The 17,474-nt window shown below is 36.5% G+C and overlaps 1 protein-coding gene across 1 annotated transcript in view; it reads right to left on the bottom strand.

Moving 5' to 3' along the window:
• The window catches only part of IMPG2 (interphotoreceptor matrix proteoglycan 2), a 125,884-nt gene that overhangs the window by 35,053 nt on the left and 73,357 nt on the right, over positions 1 to 17,474 (bottom strand). Inside the window, exons 9-10 of the mRNA XM_072614161.1 lie at positions 17,152 to 17,210; positions 9,367 to 9,387 (exon numbers count right to left, since the gene is read on the bottom strand). Of these exons, the coding sequence (XP_072470262.1) occupies positions 9,367 to 9,387; positions 17,152 to 17,210 (80 nt within the window). The remainder of the gene's footprint in view (positions 1 to 9,366; positions 9,388 to 17,151; positions 17,211 to 17,474) is intronic.

Below are 17,474 nucleotides of genomic sequence, written 5' to 3'. Positions count from 1 at the left end.
CTCAGCCCATGGAAGAGCTCAAAAAGAATTTTGAAAATCAAGTTAGAGAGGTGGAGGAAAAACTGGGAAGAGAAATGAGAGTCATGCAGTCAAAGCATGAACAGCAGGTCAGCACCCTGCTAAAGGAGACCCAAAAAAATGCTGAAGAAAATAACACCTTGAAAAATAGGCCAACTCAATTGGCAAAAGAGGTTCAAAAAGCCAATGAGGAGAAGAATGCTTTCAAAAGCAGAATTAGCCAAATGGAAAAGGAGATTCAAAAGCTCACTGAAGAAAATAGTTCTTTCAAAATTAGAATGGAACAGAAGGAGGCTAATGACTTTATGAGAAACCAAGAAATCACAAAACCAAAAGAATGAAACAATGGAAGAAAATGTGAAATATCTCATTGGAAAAACAACTGACCTGGAAAATAGATCCAGGAGAGACAATTTAAAAATTATGGGCCTACCTGAAAGCCATGATCAAAAAAAGAGTCTAGACATCATCTTTCACGAAATTATCAAGGAAAACTGCCCTGAGATTCTAGAACCAGAGGGCAAAATAAATATTCAAGGAATCCACAGAACACCGCCTGAAAGAGATCCAAAAAGAGAAACTCCTAGGAACATTGTGGCCAAATTCCAGAGTTCCCAGGTCAAGGAGAAAATATTGCAAGCAGCTAGAAAGAAACAATTCAAGTATTGTGGAAATACAATCAGGATAACACAAGATCTAGCAGCTTCTACATTAAGGTATCGAAGGGCATGGAATAGGATATTCCAGAAGTCAAAGGAACTAGGACTAAAACCAAGAATCACCTACCCAGCAAAACTGACTATAATACTTCAGGGGAAAAATTGGTCTTTCAATGAAATCGAGGACTTTCAAGCATTCTTGATGAAAAGACCAGAGTTGAAAAGAAAATTTGACTTTCAAACACAAGAATGAAGAGAAGCATGAAAAGGTGAACAGCAAAGAGAAGTCATAAGGGACTTACTAAAGTTGAACTGTTTACATTCTTACATGGAAATACAATATTTGTAACTCTTGAAACTTTGCAGTATCTGGGTACTGGGTGGGATTACACACACACACATGCACACACGCACACACACATAGAGACAGAGTGCACAGAGGGAACTGAAGAGGATGGGCTCATATCTTAAAAAAATGAAATCAAGCAGTGAGAGAGAAATATATTGGGAGGAGAAAGGGAGAAATGGAATGGGGCAAATTATCTCTCATAAAAGAGGCAAGCAAAAGACTTATTAGTGGAGGGATAAAGAGGGGAGGTGAGAGAAAAACATGAAGCTTACTCTCATCACATTCCACTAAAGGAAGGAATAAAATGCACACTCATTTTGGTATGAAAACCTATCTTGCAATACAGGAAAGTGGGGGATAAGGGGACAAGCAGGGTGGGGGGGATGATGGATGGGGGGATATGGGGAGGAAGGAGCAATTTGAGGTCAACACTCATGGGGAGGGACAGGATCAAAAGAGAATAGAAGTAATGGGGGACAGGATAGGATGGAGGGAAATATAGTTAGTCTTATACAACACAACTATTATGGAAGTCATTTGCAAAACTACACAAATTTGGCCTATATTGAATTGCTTGCCTTCCAAAGGGAAGGGGTGGGGAGGGAGGGAGGTAAAGAAGTTGGAACTCAAAGTGTTAGGAACAACTGTTGAGTACTGTTCTTGCCACTAGGAAATAAGAAATACAGGTAAAGGGGTATAGAAAGTTATCTGGCCCTACAGGACAAAAGAGAAGATGGAGACAAGGGCAGAGAGGGATGATAGAAGAGAGAGAAGATTGGTCATAGGGGCAGTTAGAATACTTGGTGTTTGGGGGGGGAGGGGACAAAAGGGGAGAAAATTTGTAACCCAAAATTTTGTTAAAATGAATGTCAAATAAATAAATTAATTAAAAAAAAAAAAAAGACTACTGGAGAGAAGAAAGTTCTCACCCCCTAAGTCCTTGGCACTATCAAATTCCTCACATAAAAATAGGTGTAGTTTTGTCAGTAGAAATTACATTAAATAAGATGAATTACCATCTACTTTTCTGTTGCACTCAAATCCCTTCATAATGCAGCCCACTCCTCCTCCTTCTTTTCCAGTTTTTACCTTACTCCCCACCACATACTCTTCAATCCAATGACACTGATTTCCTGGCTGTTCCACAAATAAGATATTCCCTGTCTCTGCTCTAGGCATTTTCTCTGTCTCCTATGCCTGAAAGGCTCTCCCTCCTCATCTGTCCCTCTTGGTTTACCTAGACTCCTTCAAGTCCTCAGTAAAATTTCTCCTTCTACAGGAAGACTTCCCCATCTTATTTATTTCCTAATTTTATTTATTTTTTTAAATTTATTTTTAAATTTTATTTTTTACTTATTTAATTTTTTAGCATTTTATTTATTCAGTTTATTTCCTAATGATCAAAATAACAAACAAAATTATAGTTTGTATAGGTTTGTTTGCTTGTCTCTCTCCAATTAGATTGTGAATTCCCTGAGGAGTTCATTGCCATTCTTTATATCCCCAGCACTTAGCACTGTGCTTAGTTCATTGTAGGAGTTTTATAAATGCTTATTGACTACGGGCCTTTTTATCTGACTTTCAGCTGAAATCTCCTACACATGCATTGTCTCTCACATTAAAATATGAGTTCACTGAGAACAGAGATGGCCCTGCTTTTCTAGTTGTATCCCAAGTGCTTAGTACAGTGATTTGCACACAGTAAGTGTTAAATAAATACTTTTTAATTCATTCATTTATTTCTTTATTTATTTTTGCTTAAGCTCTCCCACATGACAGGAATGTAGTCCTCATTTCTGACTCTTAAAATCCTTAGCTTCCTTCAAAACTCAACTCAGAGGTCACCTTCTATACAAAACTATTTTTGAGTCCATCAGTTATTAGTTCTCTTTCCTCTCCTCAAATTATCATGCACTTGCCAGTGCAGATGTTGTATTTCTCTCAATAGACTGTAAACTCTTTAAGGGCAGAAAGTATTTGATTCTTTCTTTGTGTTTGTAGCAATAGACAGGTAGATAGTACAGTGAACAGAGCACTGTTAAGTTCAGTTACTGAATTCAAATCCAGCTTCAGTCACTTACTAAGCTGTGTGACTCTGGGCAAGTCACTTAACCCTGTTTGCCTCAGTTTCCTCATCTGTAAAATGAACTAGAGAAGGAAATAGCAAACCACTTCAATATCTTTGTCCCAAATAGGGTCATGAAAAGTTGGACAGGACTGAAAAATGACTGAACAACAAAAATCCATAGCAGCAAATAAAGTTTCTTGCAGATTGTAAGCTTTTAATAGAATATCATTGAATTGAACTGATATTTCCATATGATAATCTGTTAGCCATCTATGTTTTTTCATAAATACTTCTTCAGGGATCTATCCAATGTACTGAAAGTTTTAATAGAGATTTGTTTTGTTTTGTAGTTCACAGGTGGTAGTACAACCCTGGAGCTATTGATTTATCATACTTCACTCTTGCCGTGTGTGCCCACCTTCTTTTCTGGTCATACAGTTCCTTGATGATGTTTTTTTTTAAACTCAGTTCACAGGTAATTGTCTCAGAGCTGTGCCATATTTCATGCACATGTCATTTGTACACATTCAACCTGAAATGTCTTTCCATTGTCCTTTGGGTCATTTGTAATTTTTATTCTTCTGAGATGAAGTGTTTCATAATATTGAATCACCAGGGAACTATTGGTGTTAGAAAGATGGAATTTTGAAGGTTCAGGCAAATGGAGATCATTAAAAATTCTCTACTTTCCCAAAGTCATTTAGTCTAATTTTTGATACATTTCTGGGTCTATGTACTGCTTATCCAAATTAATATTATTATCTACATAATACATCTTTTTGTCTACTTTTTTTCTTGTGTAGCTGGTTTCATCACTCTCTTCAAATGACTATGTTTCACGAAGGAAGTTTGGTTGTGTTCCAGAGCTTAACATAATCAGTAAAATGAGAGCATTTGAAGGTATTCACTGTCAGTGGGGAATCCTTCTTCTGTTTGTAGTCTGTTCAGAACATAGTGCATGGCACAAATGTCTCCCTGTTTTCTACCTCAGTTGAAGTTGATATTTGTTGGACAAAGTTATCTCCATTTTTACATCTAATACAGACTGTATGATGTTTAATATATCTAATATGGTTGTATGATTTTAATATACATGTATAGCTGAGGCTGAAAAGACCTATAGGAGACATTCCATGGAGCATGGACTTTGATTATTAGTTGTTGTCACTATTATTTCATGGTGCATACCTAAAACTAAGGTGGTCACTCCCTGGAGAAATGAGATTCTGGTCAGGGAAATTTGCAAATGCAAGTAGATTTACCTTAGATTGGTGCTGGATGGTACACAGTTTAGGAATCAAGCGATCTGAATTTAATGATTGGTTCTTCCATTAAATCATTGTCTTCCTCCTGGTACCTCATTTTGTCCTCTATAAAATAAGGTCTAGCTAAGAAACACTTTACAAGAAAGAGGTGGAAATAGGTGATAGGACCAATTTGTTTTGTTTTGTTTATCTCGTGCTAACAATATACCTGTCAAAGTCAAGTTAACAAGTATTGATCAGGGTTGTATTTTATTGCCAGCACAATTCTTTGTGCTAAAAAAGCACAAAATGGGAAAGACTTTGAGGCATCAGGAACAAATTAGCAGTAAAGTCCAAGCATGACAGCCCTTAAGATGACATTTCTGGTGAGGCAACAGGAAGTAAAGATGTCAGTAGTAGATGATACCTAGTCTGCCATAGCTCAGGAAGGGACAAAAGTCAGATATGACCAAGAATGAAAGGAAGTACACAAGAAATGGAATAAATCCAAGTAAATAAAAACAGTATCAGTCTGAAGAAAACTATGTTGGCAAACTACACACTTAGGAACTAGAGCACTAACAACTACAGCAACATCATTTTTCTTCTTCTTGATTTTGATGAAACAACTGCTATTCTCCAGATAAACAAGCATTGCCTGGGGCATCTTCTGGGGAAGGGTTCATTCTGAGTCAAGTGGCAAAAAGAAGTCTTTTTTATCCTTCCACCTCGATTGTCCCATTAGAAGATGATTGACATATAAAGATAAAAAGGCCAGTGAGATGTTACATCATTATGGGGGCAATCAAAGGTGAGGGTGTTTTGGAAAAAACTCAGAAGTTTTTCTTCTCTCATAATACTGATAGTGCCTTCTTATAAGAACACTACTTACAAAGAGCATTATCCTGAGGCCTGGAAACGATTTTTCACCTGTTGATTCAAGCAGGATAGATCAGTCATTGGTTCTATGTAAATCCTATTTCAAGTAGCACTAACTGTGTGTCTATGGCAAGTAGACAGCCTATGTGAGTATTATGTAGATATGTACCTATCACTAGTCTTTGAATCACCTGCTCTACTCATTCTACTCTAACATTTCATCAAAGAATGGTGATAACTCTGGAGCCTCAAAGGCTATGCTGGCAGAATGTAGGCCCTGGAAGATCTTTAGTTTTTTGTTTGTTTGTTTTTAAGGGCTAGGAGTGATGAGAGACTTGTGTAGACAAATCTCCCAGGAACCATGCAACAAATAGGCACTGGGCGCTAAGAGGTTAAGTAGTTTTCCCAGGGTAACAAAGTCTAGAGGACTTGAATCCAGGCCTTCTGACTCAGAGGCCTGCTCCTTATCTGTTGTGCCTTAGCTGTCTCTTGACAGATCTTACCAAGCTGACAAAACTTCATAAATAGATTGGGAATGGACCACAAGTCTGTAGTGCAAAGACTATCCTAAATTAGGCATGGAGACATTGTCTGCAATAGAGTTAGTCTCAAGATTGGTCATCAGGTGACTGATTTTTTTTTGACTGCAGATAGTCCTTGAAAACTGAGACATGGAAGGAGTATAGTTTGCATTAATGATGAGATTACCCCCACCAATGATTTTACAATTCTTTTGCTATATGCATTTATATATGTAAAAGGAATTGCCCCTTTCATAAATCAGTAGTTTGATTTTTATTTTTTGGGAAATAAATTAACTTGTAAATTATATAAATTGCTATTTCTTCATATATCACCAGTTTGGTAGTTGAAAGAGAAAGAAAAAGAACTTTTGCATATAAAAATAATGCTTAAAAATAGTATGTGAATACTTTTTTTCTATTATAATGTGACAGCCACAAGTTATTAGGAGGACCAGAGAGACAATTGAGAAAATCTTTTTTGAGGACAGAGAAATGACTTAGACTACAGAGTACTGTCATCCCTCTCATCTCATTTACATGTGACTGTTTTTAGAGTTTGAGAGGGTAAAATTCTCCAAATAGTAAATTGAATACATTTGGACACTCTTGGGTAAATTAAATAACTACTATTGGTTTCGTAGTTGGACAAGAAAATGGCAAATCACTTCAATATCTTTGCCAAGAAAACTCCACATTGGGGTCACGAAGAGTTGGACAGAACTGAAATGACTGAACGACAACAAATTCTATCACAACTGGTAGAAAGGATGGCTTGAGGATGTTAGAAGCTCTAAAGTACCCAGCAAGAGAATGAGTTAAGAAGATGCTAGCAGGAGCAATTAGCTGACAGGAAGGTTTCAGCTTCTGTCTTTGAAGGCTGTTGATTGGAAGAGGACTATTGCTTCATGGATTAAAGAAAAGACTGGTAGCATCCTCACTGAGGGAGAGCTGAATTCCTCTACAATTTTAGCTATTTTGCATTTTAGTACCATGTATAGGTTGAGAGAGGTGAAGTCTCTTAGTAGTGCCAGTAGCTAGCCCTTCTGGTTTGAGATGTGGAAAAACAGGAATTTGAGTTGCTTTGCTATAAACAATATCTCAGAGATAATTAGATGATGCAGCATCCTACTAATTGAACAGCTGGGTGAGTTTGCTTGCATTACACGGAAAATTACACAGAAATATTTATAATTATACATTAGTATATATACTTTCATTAAAATGGTCATTTAAAAGTAAAATCCACCAAGTAGTAGGCATATTGCTATTATGTTGTCAGTTCAGTATCCAAAGATAATTTATTGAAACAATGGCTGCTTTCCTCCAGAAACTGTTGGCATATTGAAATTTTCAAAATGGCCAATTGTGTCCTCACAATTTTGATTGCACAATGTTGGAAATTTGGAGAAGGAAAAAGGGAAGGGTTTGCTTTTATATTCCTTTGATGTTCTAAGCACTGAGGAAGATAACTATTGCATAAACTGGTTGAGTAAGAGTATCAGCGTAGTGGGAAAGAGAAATTATCAGGGTGAGGAGGCAGAAATCAGCATAAATAGGACCTTTATGGGGCCAGGAGGCTTTCTCAAAAAGACTATCACTTTTTAAGTTTCATGGACATCAATGAAAGCTACATCTCCTTAGAGACCTTCAGCAAGTAGAAATACAAATGGAAAATGAGGGCAGAGACAGCAGGAAGAGTCCCCCAACTGATCAGGGTGTAGGCAAATGGGGGCTGGCTAGATCACCAGGAGACTTTGCAGCTCTGAGTGTGACAAATGACACTTACATTCTTTATCTAGTTCAATGATCTCCATTAAAAATTATAAATTTAAGAATTTTTCCATCCTCAATGGGTATGCTGGTGGGTGGAGAAGGATTTCCACAGGGGCATCTGATCATCTACTACAATAGATTGGGCCTGGGTTTGTTTCCAACTGACCTGAGGGACTTTGAAGGAGGAAGTTGGGGGTTTACAAAGCTGCAGGAAAGGAGTGGGAAAAGAGACTTGGTAAAAAAGTAGGGATGGTTGTGTTGCAATCAGACCTCATGACTAGTTATTATTGAGAAAGGTGGGATGGGATTGATCTTCACCACCTTCCACTTGGAAGATTGCACATTTCTTGAGGCAGTGGCATCATAGCCCTACAGGAAGTCCTAGTTCTCCATTTAGGTAATATTGGTCAAGTTCCATTGTTCATCAGTCTCTTGGTATAGATCTCTAATAGCCTGAAAACAAAGAGCTTGCCTCTCATCAGTCTCCTCTCTGATCTTGTGAATAGCTGATTTTAATTATACTTTCATGTCCAATGCAACACTGTCTACTGCTTCTAACCATCAATCAATTGTTTCCATAATCCTAAACTTTACTTGCACAGTAACTTTCTCATTCCTTTCCTCCCCATTCTGGATAGGCAAGAAGCTTCACAGAATTGTAGTTTTAGATCTATTCCAGCCTCATCTATTCCAGCCCCCTCATTTTACAGAGGTTAAGTTACTCTTACTCAAGGTCATACAAATAGTAAGTAGCAGACCCAAAATCTAAACTCAATATGATTACTACAAATCCAGGGTTCCTATTACTACAACACTACTGCCACAAAATTTACCTGAAAATCAGTAAGCAAAATGGAAAGGAAAAAAGGACATCATGTGTGAGCCAAAGTTTATGTAACATAAGGGAGAAGGAGGAGTAGGAAGAGGAAGAGGAGGATGAGAAGGAAGAGGAGAAGGAGAAGAAGAGAAAGGAGAAGAATCTGTGGCTATGAAGAAATTACTTTCCAAAGAAAGAACCAGAAAAACACCCAAGAAAAATCAATGAACTAAAATGAATGCAAAAATGAACACTTAAAGAGATTTCTTAGAGTATTAGCAACAGTTAACATTTATACTGTAATTATAATTTTACTAAGTACTTGATGTAACTATTTTATTTGATCACCATAAAACAAAACCCTGTTAGGTACTATTATCACAGAAGACAGAGGAGGAAATTCAAGGAACTTACATTCTATAAAAAGGAGCAGGAAATTGAGGGGGAGGGGAAAGAAGAGGAGGAGAACCTGGTTAAGTTTTTTTTTTACTCTCCCAACTATTATTCCTAGGTTCCTTCTTGAAAATGGATTCTTTATACCCAGACCTAGATTTGGTTAATCGAGGATTATGCTAAGTGGCAATTTTAGTTCAAAGAGCAATAACTGCCTATTGTGATATAGAACTATTTATCCTTGCATTTTTAGAAGAAATATAAATATAGAGCTTCCTTTTGAGAAGTATTTTTTTTTGCCTTCTACTTTTCCTGAAATTTTCCTCTCTTCCTGGAGTTACTTGCTTTGTAACTCCTAGGTTTCCAGGCTCCCTCCTGATTCTCAAGACTTTTTTGCCCCCTTGCTACACGTTGTGTTTTTCTTCTTCTTTTCTCCTCCCTCTCAGTTTCCAGCTCCTTTTTATAGAATGTAAGCTCCTTGAGGGTAGAGACTATCTTGTACCTTGTATCTATACTCCCAGCACTTAGTTTGGTGTTTGGCATACAGTAAGCAGTTAAAATAAATGCTTTATTTATTTATCTATCTACTTTTGTTCCAGAAACAGTCAATGACAGCATAAGAGATGCCAAAAGATACTCTACCTGACATTTTCCTGAGGCAACCTAGAAAAAAAAAGCAAGCATGTTAAACAGAGTTGAAAACTTCATAATCATATAAAATTTACCAAAGTATTCTTGGCACATTTTCTCAGATTTTCCTTGAAACATTTATATCATTCAAAATGTCTGCATATCATGTGATAATGTTTAATATAAAATTTTGGAATAATCTCTTTGTTCTCTCTGAAGTAAACTCAGAGAGTGCCTCTTCCTATGTCAGCAAAAGCTAGCCAAGGCCGACTCTACACTCCTTAAGGAGACCTTTAACCTAAGACACTATATCTTGAATAATGAGACTTTCCTTTGTATCTTATTATCTATAGACATATACTATATTATGGCATATTAGTGGTAAAGAAAATATAGACATCTTGGGTCGTAATTTCTATGTAAAACTTTGTCAAACTCTGTTATCTTGTATTTACAACCTATGCAATTAGGAAATTCCTTTCTAATGGTCTAGTTAGTCACTTATGGAGATCATGAATCTGAAGGACACAGAACACTTCTTTGTCCTAAAACATATTTAAGGCTGCCCAATTCTTTGTATCGGTAGCCAGAACATTTCTGGCTCCATAATGCATTATGTTATCATTGTCTTTAAAAGGGAATTGGTTAATTAATTAATTAAATCATAAAATGTATGCATTTAGCCTGTTGCCTTTCTTCAACCAAGTTTTCAGGTCGACACATATAAGGACAAATTACTGTAGTATGGAAAATTTGATCAAAGGGAAAAGAAAAAATATTCTACATTAAAATGAATTCCCTGAAGGTTTATGGAAAGACTGAAACACTAACAGTTAGTGGAGCTGTGAATTAGCCTAGTCGTTGTAAACTCAAAGTCTATTTGCATAAGACTCTCTTCATTGACGGAAATTGATTGCTGAATACTCCACTCCTGAGTGAATGGTAGAGGTGGTCAGAGCTTGGGAGAAAAGACACTGGATTCTAAACTTTCTTCAGGTGTCTGAAGAGAGAGAAGGACTCTGGGAAGAAGCCAACATGTGAAGAAACTAGCAAATTATGTTCCTATAGATTTCAGGGAATTTCCCCTTAGGTGAGACTGGGGACCCTCTTTCTTGGTTGAGATAAGATAGTTTACTATCAATAGGAGGGATCATCCACTCTGTATATTGTCTGGTATATAGTCTCATCTATATACTCTCTCTGATTTCTGTTGCTATCTTCTTGAATAAACGGGTTTGTTTCCTATTTGCTATATATGTTCATTGTGGAATTGGCATTTGAGGGAAAGAGAGTCAAGTCTAGCCTGAGAAATTCTTTTTCCCATTAAGGAAGAGCAAAGAGGAGCTCAGCTTGAAACTAAAAATTATTTTCCCTATGGTAACAAAATTTAAGGGGGAAGAAAGAGGTAATTCTAGCCTTCTCCTCTCTCTCTGAGGAGAGCAGAGTGGTCACCTCTGGCCACAATCTCCTATTTCATCTCCTAGTAGGAATCCAAATCTCCTGTGGAGAAGAGTGGAAGATATCTAGAGATATTCATTTATACCTTCCTGTGAGTCATATCTAGATAGAATCCTATGGATACACATAAACTCCATAGGGACAAAACATACTACATATATGCCCTCATTGTTGGAATTTACCCAAAGAAAGTGATACAAATTCCACTGTTTGGCATATATCTCAAGAAAAGAAAGGCCCCAAATACATCAAAATATTTGTAGCAGCACTTTTCACTGTACTTAAGAATTGTAAACTAAGTAGATGCCCATCAACTAGTGAATAGCTAAAGAAATAGTGTTCCATGAATATAAGATGCTATAAGAGACAAGACTATGATGAATACAGAGAAGCACAGAAAAATTTATATGCATTGATGCAAAGTCAGGTAAGCAGAACTGGAAAAAATATACATAGCGATTCAATTTAAATAGAAAGAATAACAATAACAAAGCAATTAAAATTGTTTAAATTGAGTTTAATTCAATGCTGAATCATGTCAGACTTTTTCAGACATGTTGATCAGTTCTGCTTGTGTGTTTTATTTCTCTTTTTAATTCTCTGTTATAAGGCATACCTCTTTGTGTGGAGAGAAGGGAAAGAATATATTAGAAAATGTGGGTAAAGGAAAAATAAGAGATATCAATGTAAATTTATTTATAATGTAAATATATAATTAACTCCATGAATTGTGGTGGAGTTTTTTAAATGCCTTTCTACTTATCTATATTCTGAATTTTATATGAAAGGGAGAGAATAGAAATGGTCACCCTCTCTTTTTATGTCTGTCTTTCTTTGTAAATCTGTAGATTTGGGGGATGGAAGCACATTTTGTTTAGATTGAAAAAAATGACTAAAACAGAATTAAAGGAGAAATTTTTGGTCTATGGGTGTTTGATTCAAGTCAGTTGTAGCAGGATGGGGTGGGGTGCGGACAGAGCTTGGCAAGGATGAAATAGGTCTGAAAGATGATGTTTGTTCTTCCTTTAATATTTACATCACAAATTAGCTAGATCTCTAGGGACACAGAATTCCCGGATCTCTATTTGTCCTTTGATTAGGACTAGCTGCATTCATCCTGTCTAGGGTACCCAGATTCTCCCATACTGAACATGATGTCCCCTGGAAAAAGAACACAGAGGAGGTGAAAATGGAACAAATCTCTGGCTCTAAACTTTTCTGACAAGACTTCTATAAAGATGGGAAAATGCAACACTGAGAGGATTCACAATTCTCCTTGAGATATTCTCTTACTATGAGAATTGCTGGGCCAGTGATTTCTTTAACACCGCATGGAAAATGTCTGAGGATGGGCTAATTTCTCTGATTTTCAAAAGAGGGAAGGAATGTATTCTGGCAGCATGGTTCTGATTGTTGAGAAAATACTAGAATGTATTAAAACCATTGTTCCTAGTTCTATGCTCTTTGGCTGAACTAGAATATGTCTCACCCCTCTTCTACACAAAAGTCCTTTCAAATCCTTGAAATTAGTCACCATGCTAACTTAAGTCTTCCTTATAAAAGTAAATCACAGAATCTCAGAGTTGTAAGGCATCTCAGAGACCACTTAGTTCAACATGTTCCTGAAAAGGAATTCCTCTCCAAAATCCTTGAAAAGTCCTCTGCCTAAAGTGAAAGGGTGACCACATCCTCCCATGGCAACCCATTTCACATAAGGATAGTACTAGTAATAAATAAATGCTTCATTAAATTAAAGCAAAACACCTTCTACAACTTCTCACTGTTGCTCAAAAAAACAAATCTCATCCCTCTGGAACAAGGGTTAGCAAACTCTGCCTGCTTTAGTTCAGCTTGTGAACAAACTTTTTTTTTTACATCATTAAATAAATTTTTATTGTAATTTAAAATATAAAACCCATTTTTAGTTCTTGTTTGTTCGCTCATTTTCAGTTGTGTTTGACTCTTCATGACCCCATTTGGGGTTTTCTTGGCAAAGAGAGTAAAGTGATTTAGTCATTTCCTTCTCTAGTTCATTTTACAGATGAGGAAACTGAGGAAACAGGATTAAGTGACTTGCCCAGGGTAACATAACTAGTAAGTGTCTGAAGACAGATTTGAACTCAGGAAGATGAGTCTTACTTACTCCAGGTCCAGAACTCTATCCACTGTGCCACCTCGCTGCCCATTTTGGGGGCAAAATTTTTAAATTTTGCTATACAAAAACAGCCAGTGGTCTGGATGTGACCCTTGGGAGGTAGTTTACCAATTACTTCTCAGGATAGGCTTTCAAGCCTATGAAGAGAGCTTATGTGCTCTCCTCTCAGTTTTCTCTTGTTCAGGGTAAAACCCAAAACCCAACATCATATGTCACCATCCTGGCGACCCTCTTTCAAACATATCAACTCAATGTCCTCCAGAAAGTGTGACCCAAACAATACACAATATACTTGATAAAGTGTGGACAAGGCACTAGTCAGTGGAGTATCCCTTCTCTATCAAAAAAGGTTATTGTCAGTCTGATATGACTTATTCTTGGCGAGCTAGTCAAATTAGCTCATCATCATCATTACTTAGTAATATGTTCAAGAAGCTTATCAGGAATCAAAATCAGGCTACTATTCATCCTCTCAGGAGTATACTGTTAAATGTTTAACAGCTGGTTCCCTGAGGAAAATGTGTGCAAAACACACTAAGTTTAATCTGCATTAATAACATTTTTCTCTATTGCTTTCTTAAATCTAGACAATTAACAAAAGATTATATCAGGGCTTGATTGTGGTGTTGCCAAATTCCAATGTGTAAATACTCACAATGAAATTTTAATAATCAGATTGAGCCTGTACATTCTGACTCCAACAGAACCCTGCTTCTTCTCCCTTTGGAAAATCAAAATCCATCTCCAGTCCTGTGATATGGCTCCAATTTTTCATATTTCAAAAGTCACTGAAACTGGCTCAATAATTATAGCTGCAAGCTCTTTCTGTATCCTGAAAAGCTTAAAGACTTGGTCACCTGAACTTACAGAGGGAAGCTAGGTACTTTCCATCTCGTCACCTATCTTGGGTTTCAATCTCTAGTAACCATTTTGCTCTGTATTTTCAGTCTACGGATCATTCTTCTTAGCAAAGAAAACAGTCAGTCAAAAAATCAACATATTTATTAAGAAATTATTGTGTGCCAGCCACTGTGCTAAAAGAAAGCACAATAAGAATTAGGTAGTCTTTCTTCTCTCCTTCATCCATTGTCCATCCATCCTAAGCAATAATCCTGTTCATTATTTGACCTTCCTCTCCAACACAGTTTTTTGCCCTATCATTAATTCCAAAATAACTTTTTGCTTCCTTTCTTTTGTATTTATCTAAGGAAACACTTCCCTTCGCTTCTACCCCTTTACCATTTGCTTCATGAAATTATTAGCAAAGCAGTTCAAAAATTTGGTATCCATACAGCTTTCAACAAAAATAAACTCTTACAGGTAGCAAGATAGTCGAAGCTCTCTATCACTTCTGTCATGCCTCTTTAATAGCCTTATGAATTACTTCCAGAATTCATGCAATTTCACCTTCTCACTAGAAAGTCTGTAATGTATTTTGACTATAATATTATCTCCCTCCCTATGTTGAAACTTGCCCAAATGCTTTCTAGTATTAGAAATGGATTTCTAATTAATGGATTTCCCAAGCAATATATGTATGTGACATCACATGTATATACTATACATATGACATATTTTCTCTTTCTATGCATACGTAAAATACATACTGTACATACATAGTATGTATTTTACATATGTATTTTATGAGAGAGAGTTGCTGAGTTGTTTTTAGTTGTGTCCAACTCTTCATGACCCCATTGGAGGCTTTCTTGGCAGAGATACTAGAGGGATTTGCCATTTCTTCTCTAACTCATTTTACAGATGAGGAAACAGAGGTAAACAAGGTTAAGGGACTTGCTCAGGATCACACAACTAGTAAGTGTCTGAGGCCAGATTTGAACTCAGAAAAATAAGTCTTACTTCAGGTCCTGTATTCTATCCACTGCACCACCTAGGTTGTATGTATGTATGTGTATGTGTGTGTGTGTGTGTGTGTGTGTGTGTGTGTGTGTGTATGTAAGTGTACAAATATATGGAGAGAGGAATAGAGAGTTTTCTATTTCTATCTATCCATTTAATACTACTCCATTGCACTTTACTCTCTTTCTTTGGAATAAGGTAAATCCTTCCATTAATACATATTCCAGGAAGAAGTCATATCACACCAAATTTTAATGACACTTGCACTGCTGAATTAACCTCCTTGTATGAAGATCTCAAGTCTACTTTGTTATCCACTATACTTTTGTGAATAGACCTCTGAGACCCTAAGCATAGTTATTCTCTCTCATCCTCTTCTTTACCTCTTGTAAATTACTCTCCACTGTTATTCTTATCTCATAACTACTACTCTATGTGGCTCCTGGCTTAGTGGCTATATGTGGACAATCTTCTCTTGTTTCTTATTTTCAAGTCTTTATTTTCTTTATTTATTTCAAGACTTTGCTTTAAAGTCCTTTTAATCTAACCTGAAAACTTCCGTGAAAATATACCATTACCAGTCAATACCCTTCATACCTTGATCTTGGACCTTGGCCCAAAAATCCAAATTCTGTTTTCCAACATATCTTCTTAACTAGCTACTCATTTCCTGTAGCCACCTTTGTTTTCTGAAGCCCTTAGCTTAAATTGGGAGCAGTGATGGAAATACCATCTGTGCCTTCCCCAAGTCTTTAGTATTCATATTATGATAAATAATCCCTAGAGATGTCTTCTAATTTTCTATTAGTAATGTCATTGGTCCCTACATTAATCACCAGTAAGTAGCCAATAGTCATTGGTCCTGCTAAGATTTCAAGGGTCCTCTGTCATATCCCAGATACATGTTTGGGGAATTCTAAATGTTCATGTCAAGTCAATATATGGCAGCTTCTCTGCCCATCACTAGGAATCTGTCAAGCACCAAGATTCATTTCTTTTTCTATGACCAACATTCAGTGTCATCTCTCATGGAATACCCTATGGATCCTTATCATAATTCTTAGCACAAGATGGTCTTTTCTCCTTAAACAGCTCAGCTCTACCATCTATGGCAAGAGTCCTTAACTTGAGGTCCATAGTCCCCCAAAGAATCTGTGGATAGATTTCAGGGAAAGGGAGTCCATGAAATTGTAAGAGAAAAACTGATATTTTTATTTTCACTAACTTCTAACTGCAGTTTAGCATTTCCTTCTATTACAAGTGTAAGTGATAAACATTATTCAGAAAAGAGGTTCACAGACTTTAGTACACTTCCAAAGATATCCATGACACACACACAAAAAAGAGTTAAGAACTTCTAACAGTGGAAAAAAGTCCCATAATTTAATGGTCTTTTCCTTTCCTTCTCTACATGACATTGTTTCACTCTCCAACCTTCTGACCAAAGTTAAGATACCTTTTTGTTTTCCTCTCAAAGCATTCAAAGTAACCCAACACAATCTGGTTCTTTTGAGTAATAACTTTAAGGACTTTGATATACAGTTTCAGCTTACAGTTTACAAAGATAGTAGGAGTCATGGGGTATAACTGGGACTCCTGGGAGAGGACTAGGGTTTGGTAATGAGGTAGTTGCACTTCCTGAAATGTCCAGGAATAGGCATTGAGGAGAATAGTCATGGCAAGTTACAGCTTGCCATCTTTTTCCAATTCATATGACCTGGAGCACCTAGAAGTGTTAACAGGTAAATATCATGCTCCTGATTTCTCATCTTCCTAGGTAATAAGGTGTGTGGTTCCCTTTCTTCTCGTCTTTCAACTCCTGCTTATCACAAACCAAGACACTATTGTCATGAGTAATAATGAATATTCTTGGGAAGGCCAGAGAAATATGTTATCTGATATGTTCAGAGGTGTTCCTAAAGATGAAGGATAAGAATTCCATAGAATTTCATTTGATATAAGAATTAAAGCACACCCACTAAAATATTAACAAGCTTTGAAGGGGGCTAAGAAAACAGCTAATACCTTCAAACTCCAGGATCTTTATCATCAGTGATGAATATCTGTGCACATCATATTCAAGTGAGTAAAACCAACAATGATCTAAGTACATGAGTTCCAATTTCTAATCCGGTAACAGACTAGTTGTGAAATTTTACGTGAGTGATAGTGTATTTCTCTAACTCATTTTTTTCATGTATAAAACAGAGCTTACAATTCTAATATACCTTACTAATTAATAATTAATAATGATATATAACCCAATCCTTTTGCAATTCAAATGCTACACAGTGCCAGACATTTATAACTATATGTCTTTTTACCTAAATTCAAGCACATGGATGTCCTTGTAGCCAGGTAGCCCATCAAATGCTTTTTCAACCTGTTTTCAAAGAACAAGAGAGATCAAAGTATGTAACATACTTTTGTGAAACAGTGATTGTTTTTCCCCGTCATGGTAAATCATAGAAAAAAAAAGCACAAGTCTTGGAAGAAGCTCTCAATAGCATACTTAAAATTACATGATTTGGAATAGAAAGCTGGCTACAACACACATTTTATTAAGCACGCAAGTGTTTATTACTTGAATGTGTGAAATTCTCTGTGGCATCTGTTTCCTGTTACTAAAGCAGGAAGGAACTGTGAG

Source organism: Notamacropus eugenii, chromosome 5, assembly GCF_028372415.1.
Source record: "Notamacropus eugenii isolate mMacEug1 chromosome 5, mMacEug1.pri_v2, whole genome shotgun sequence".
In the NCBI taxonomy this organism is placed as follows: domain Eukaryota; kingdom Metazoa; phylum Chordata; class Mammalia; order Diprotodontia; family Macropodidae; genus Notamacropus; species Notamacropus eugenii.
The sequence above is the reverse complement of the archived record's forward strand: the minus strand, read 5'-3'. Positions and strand labels throughout refer to the sequence as shown.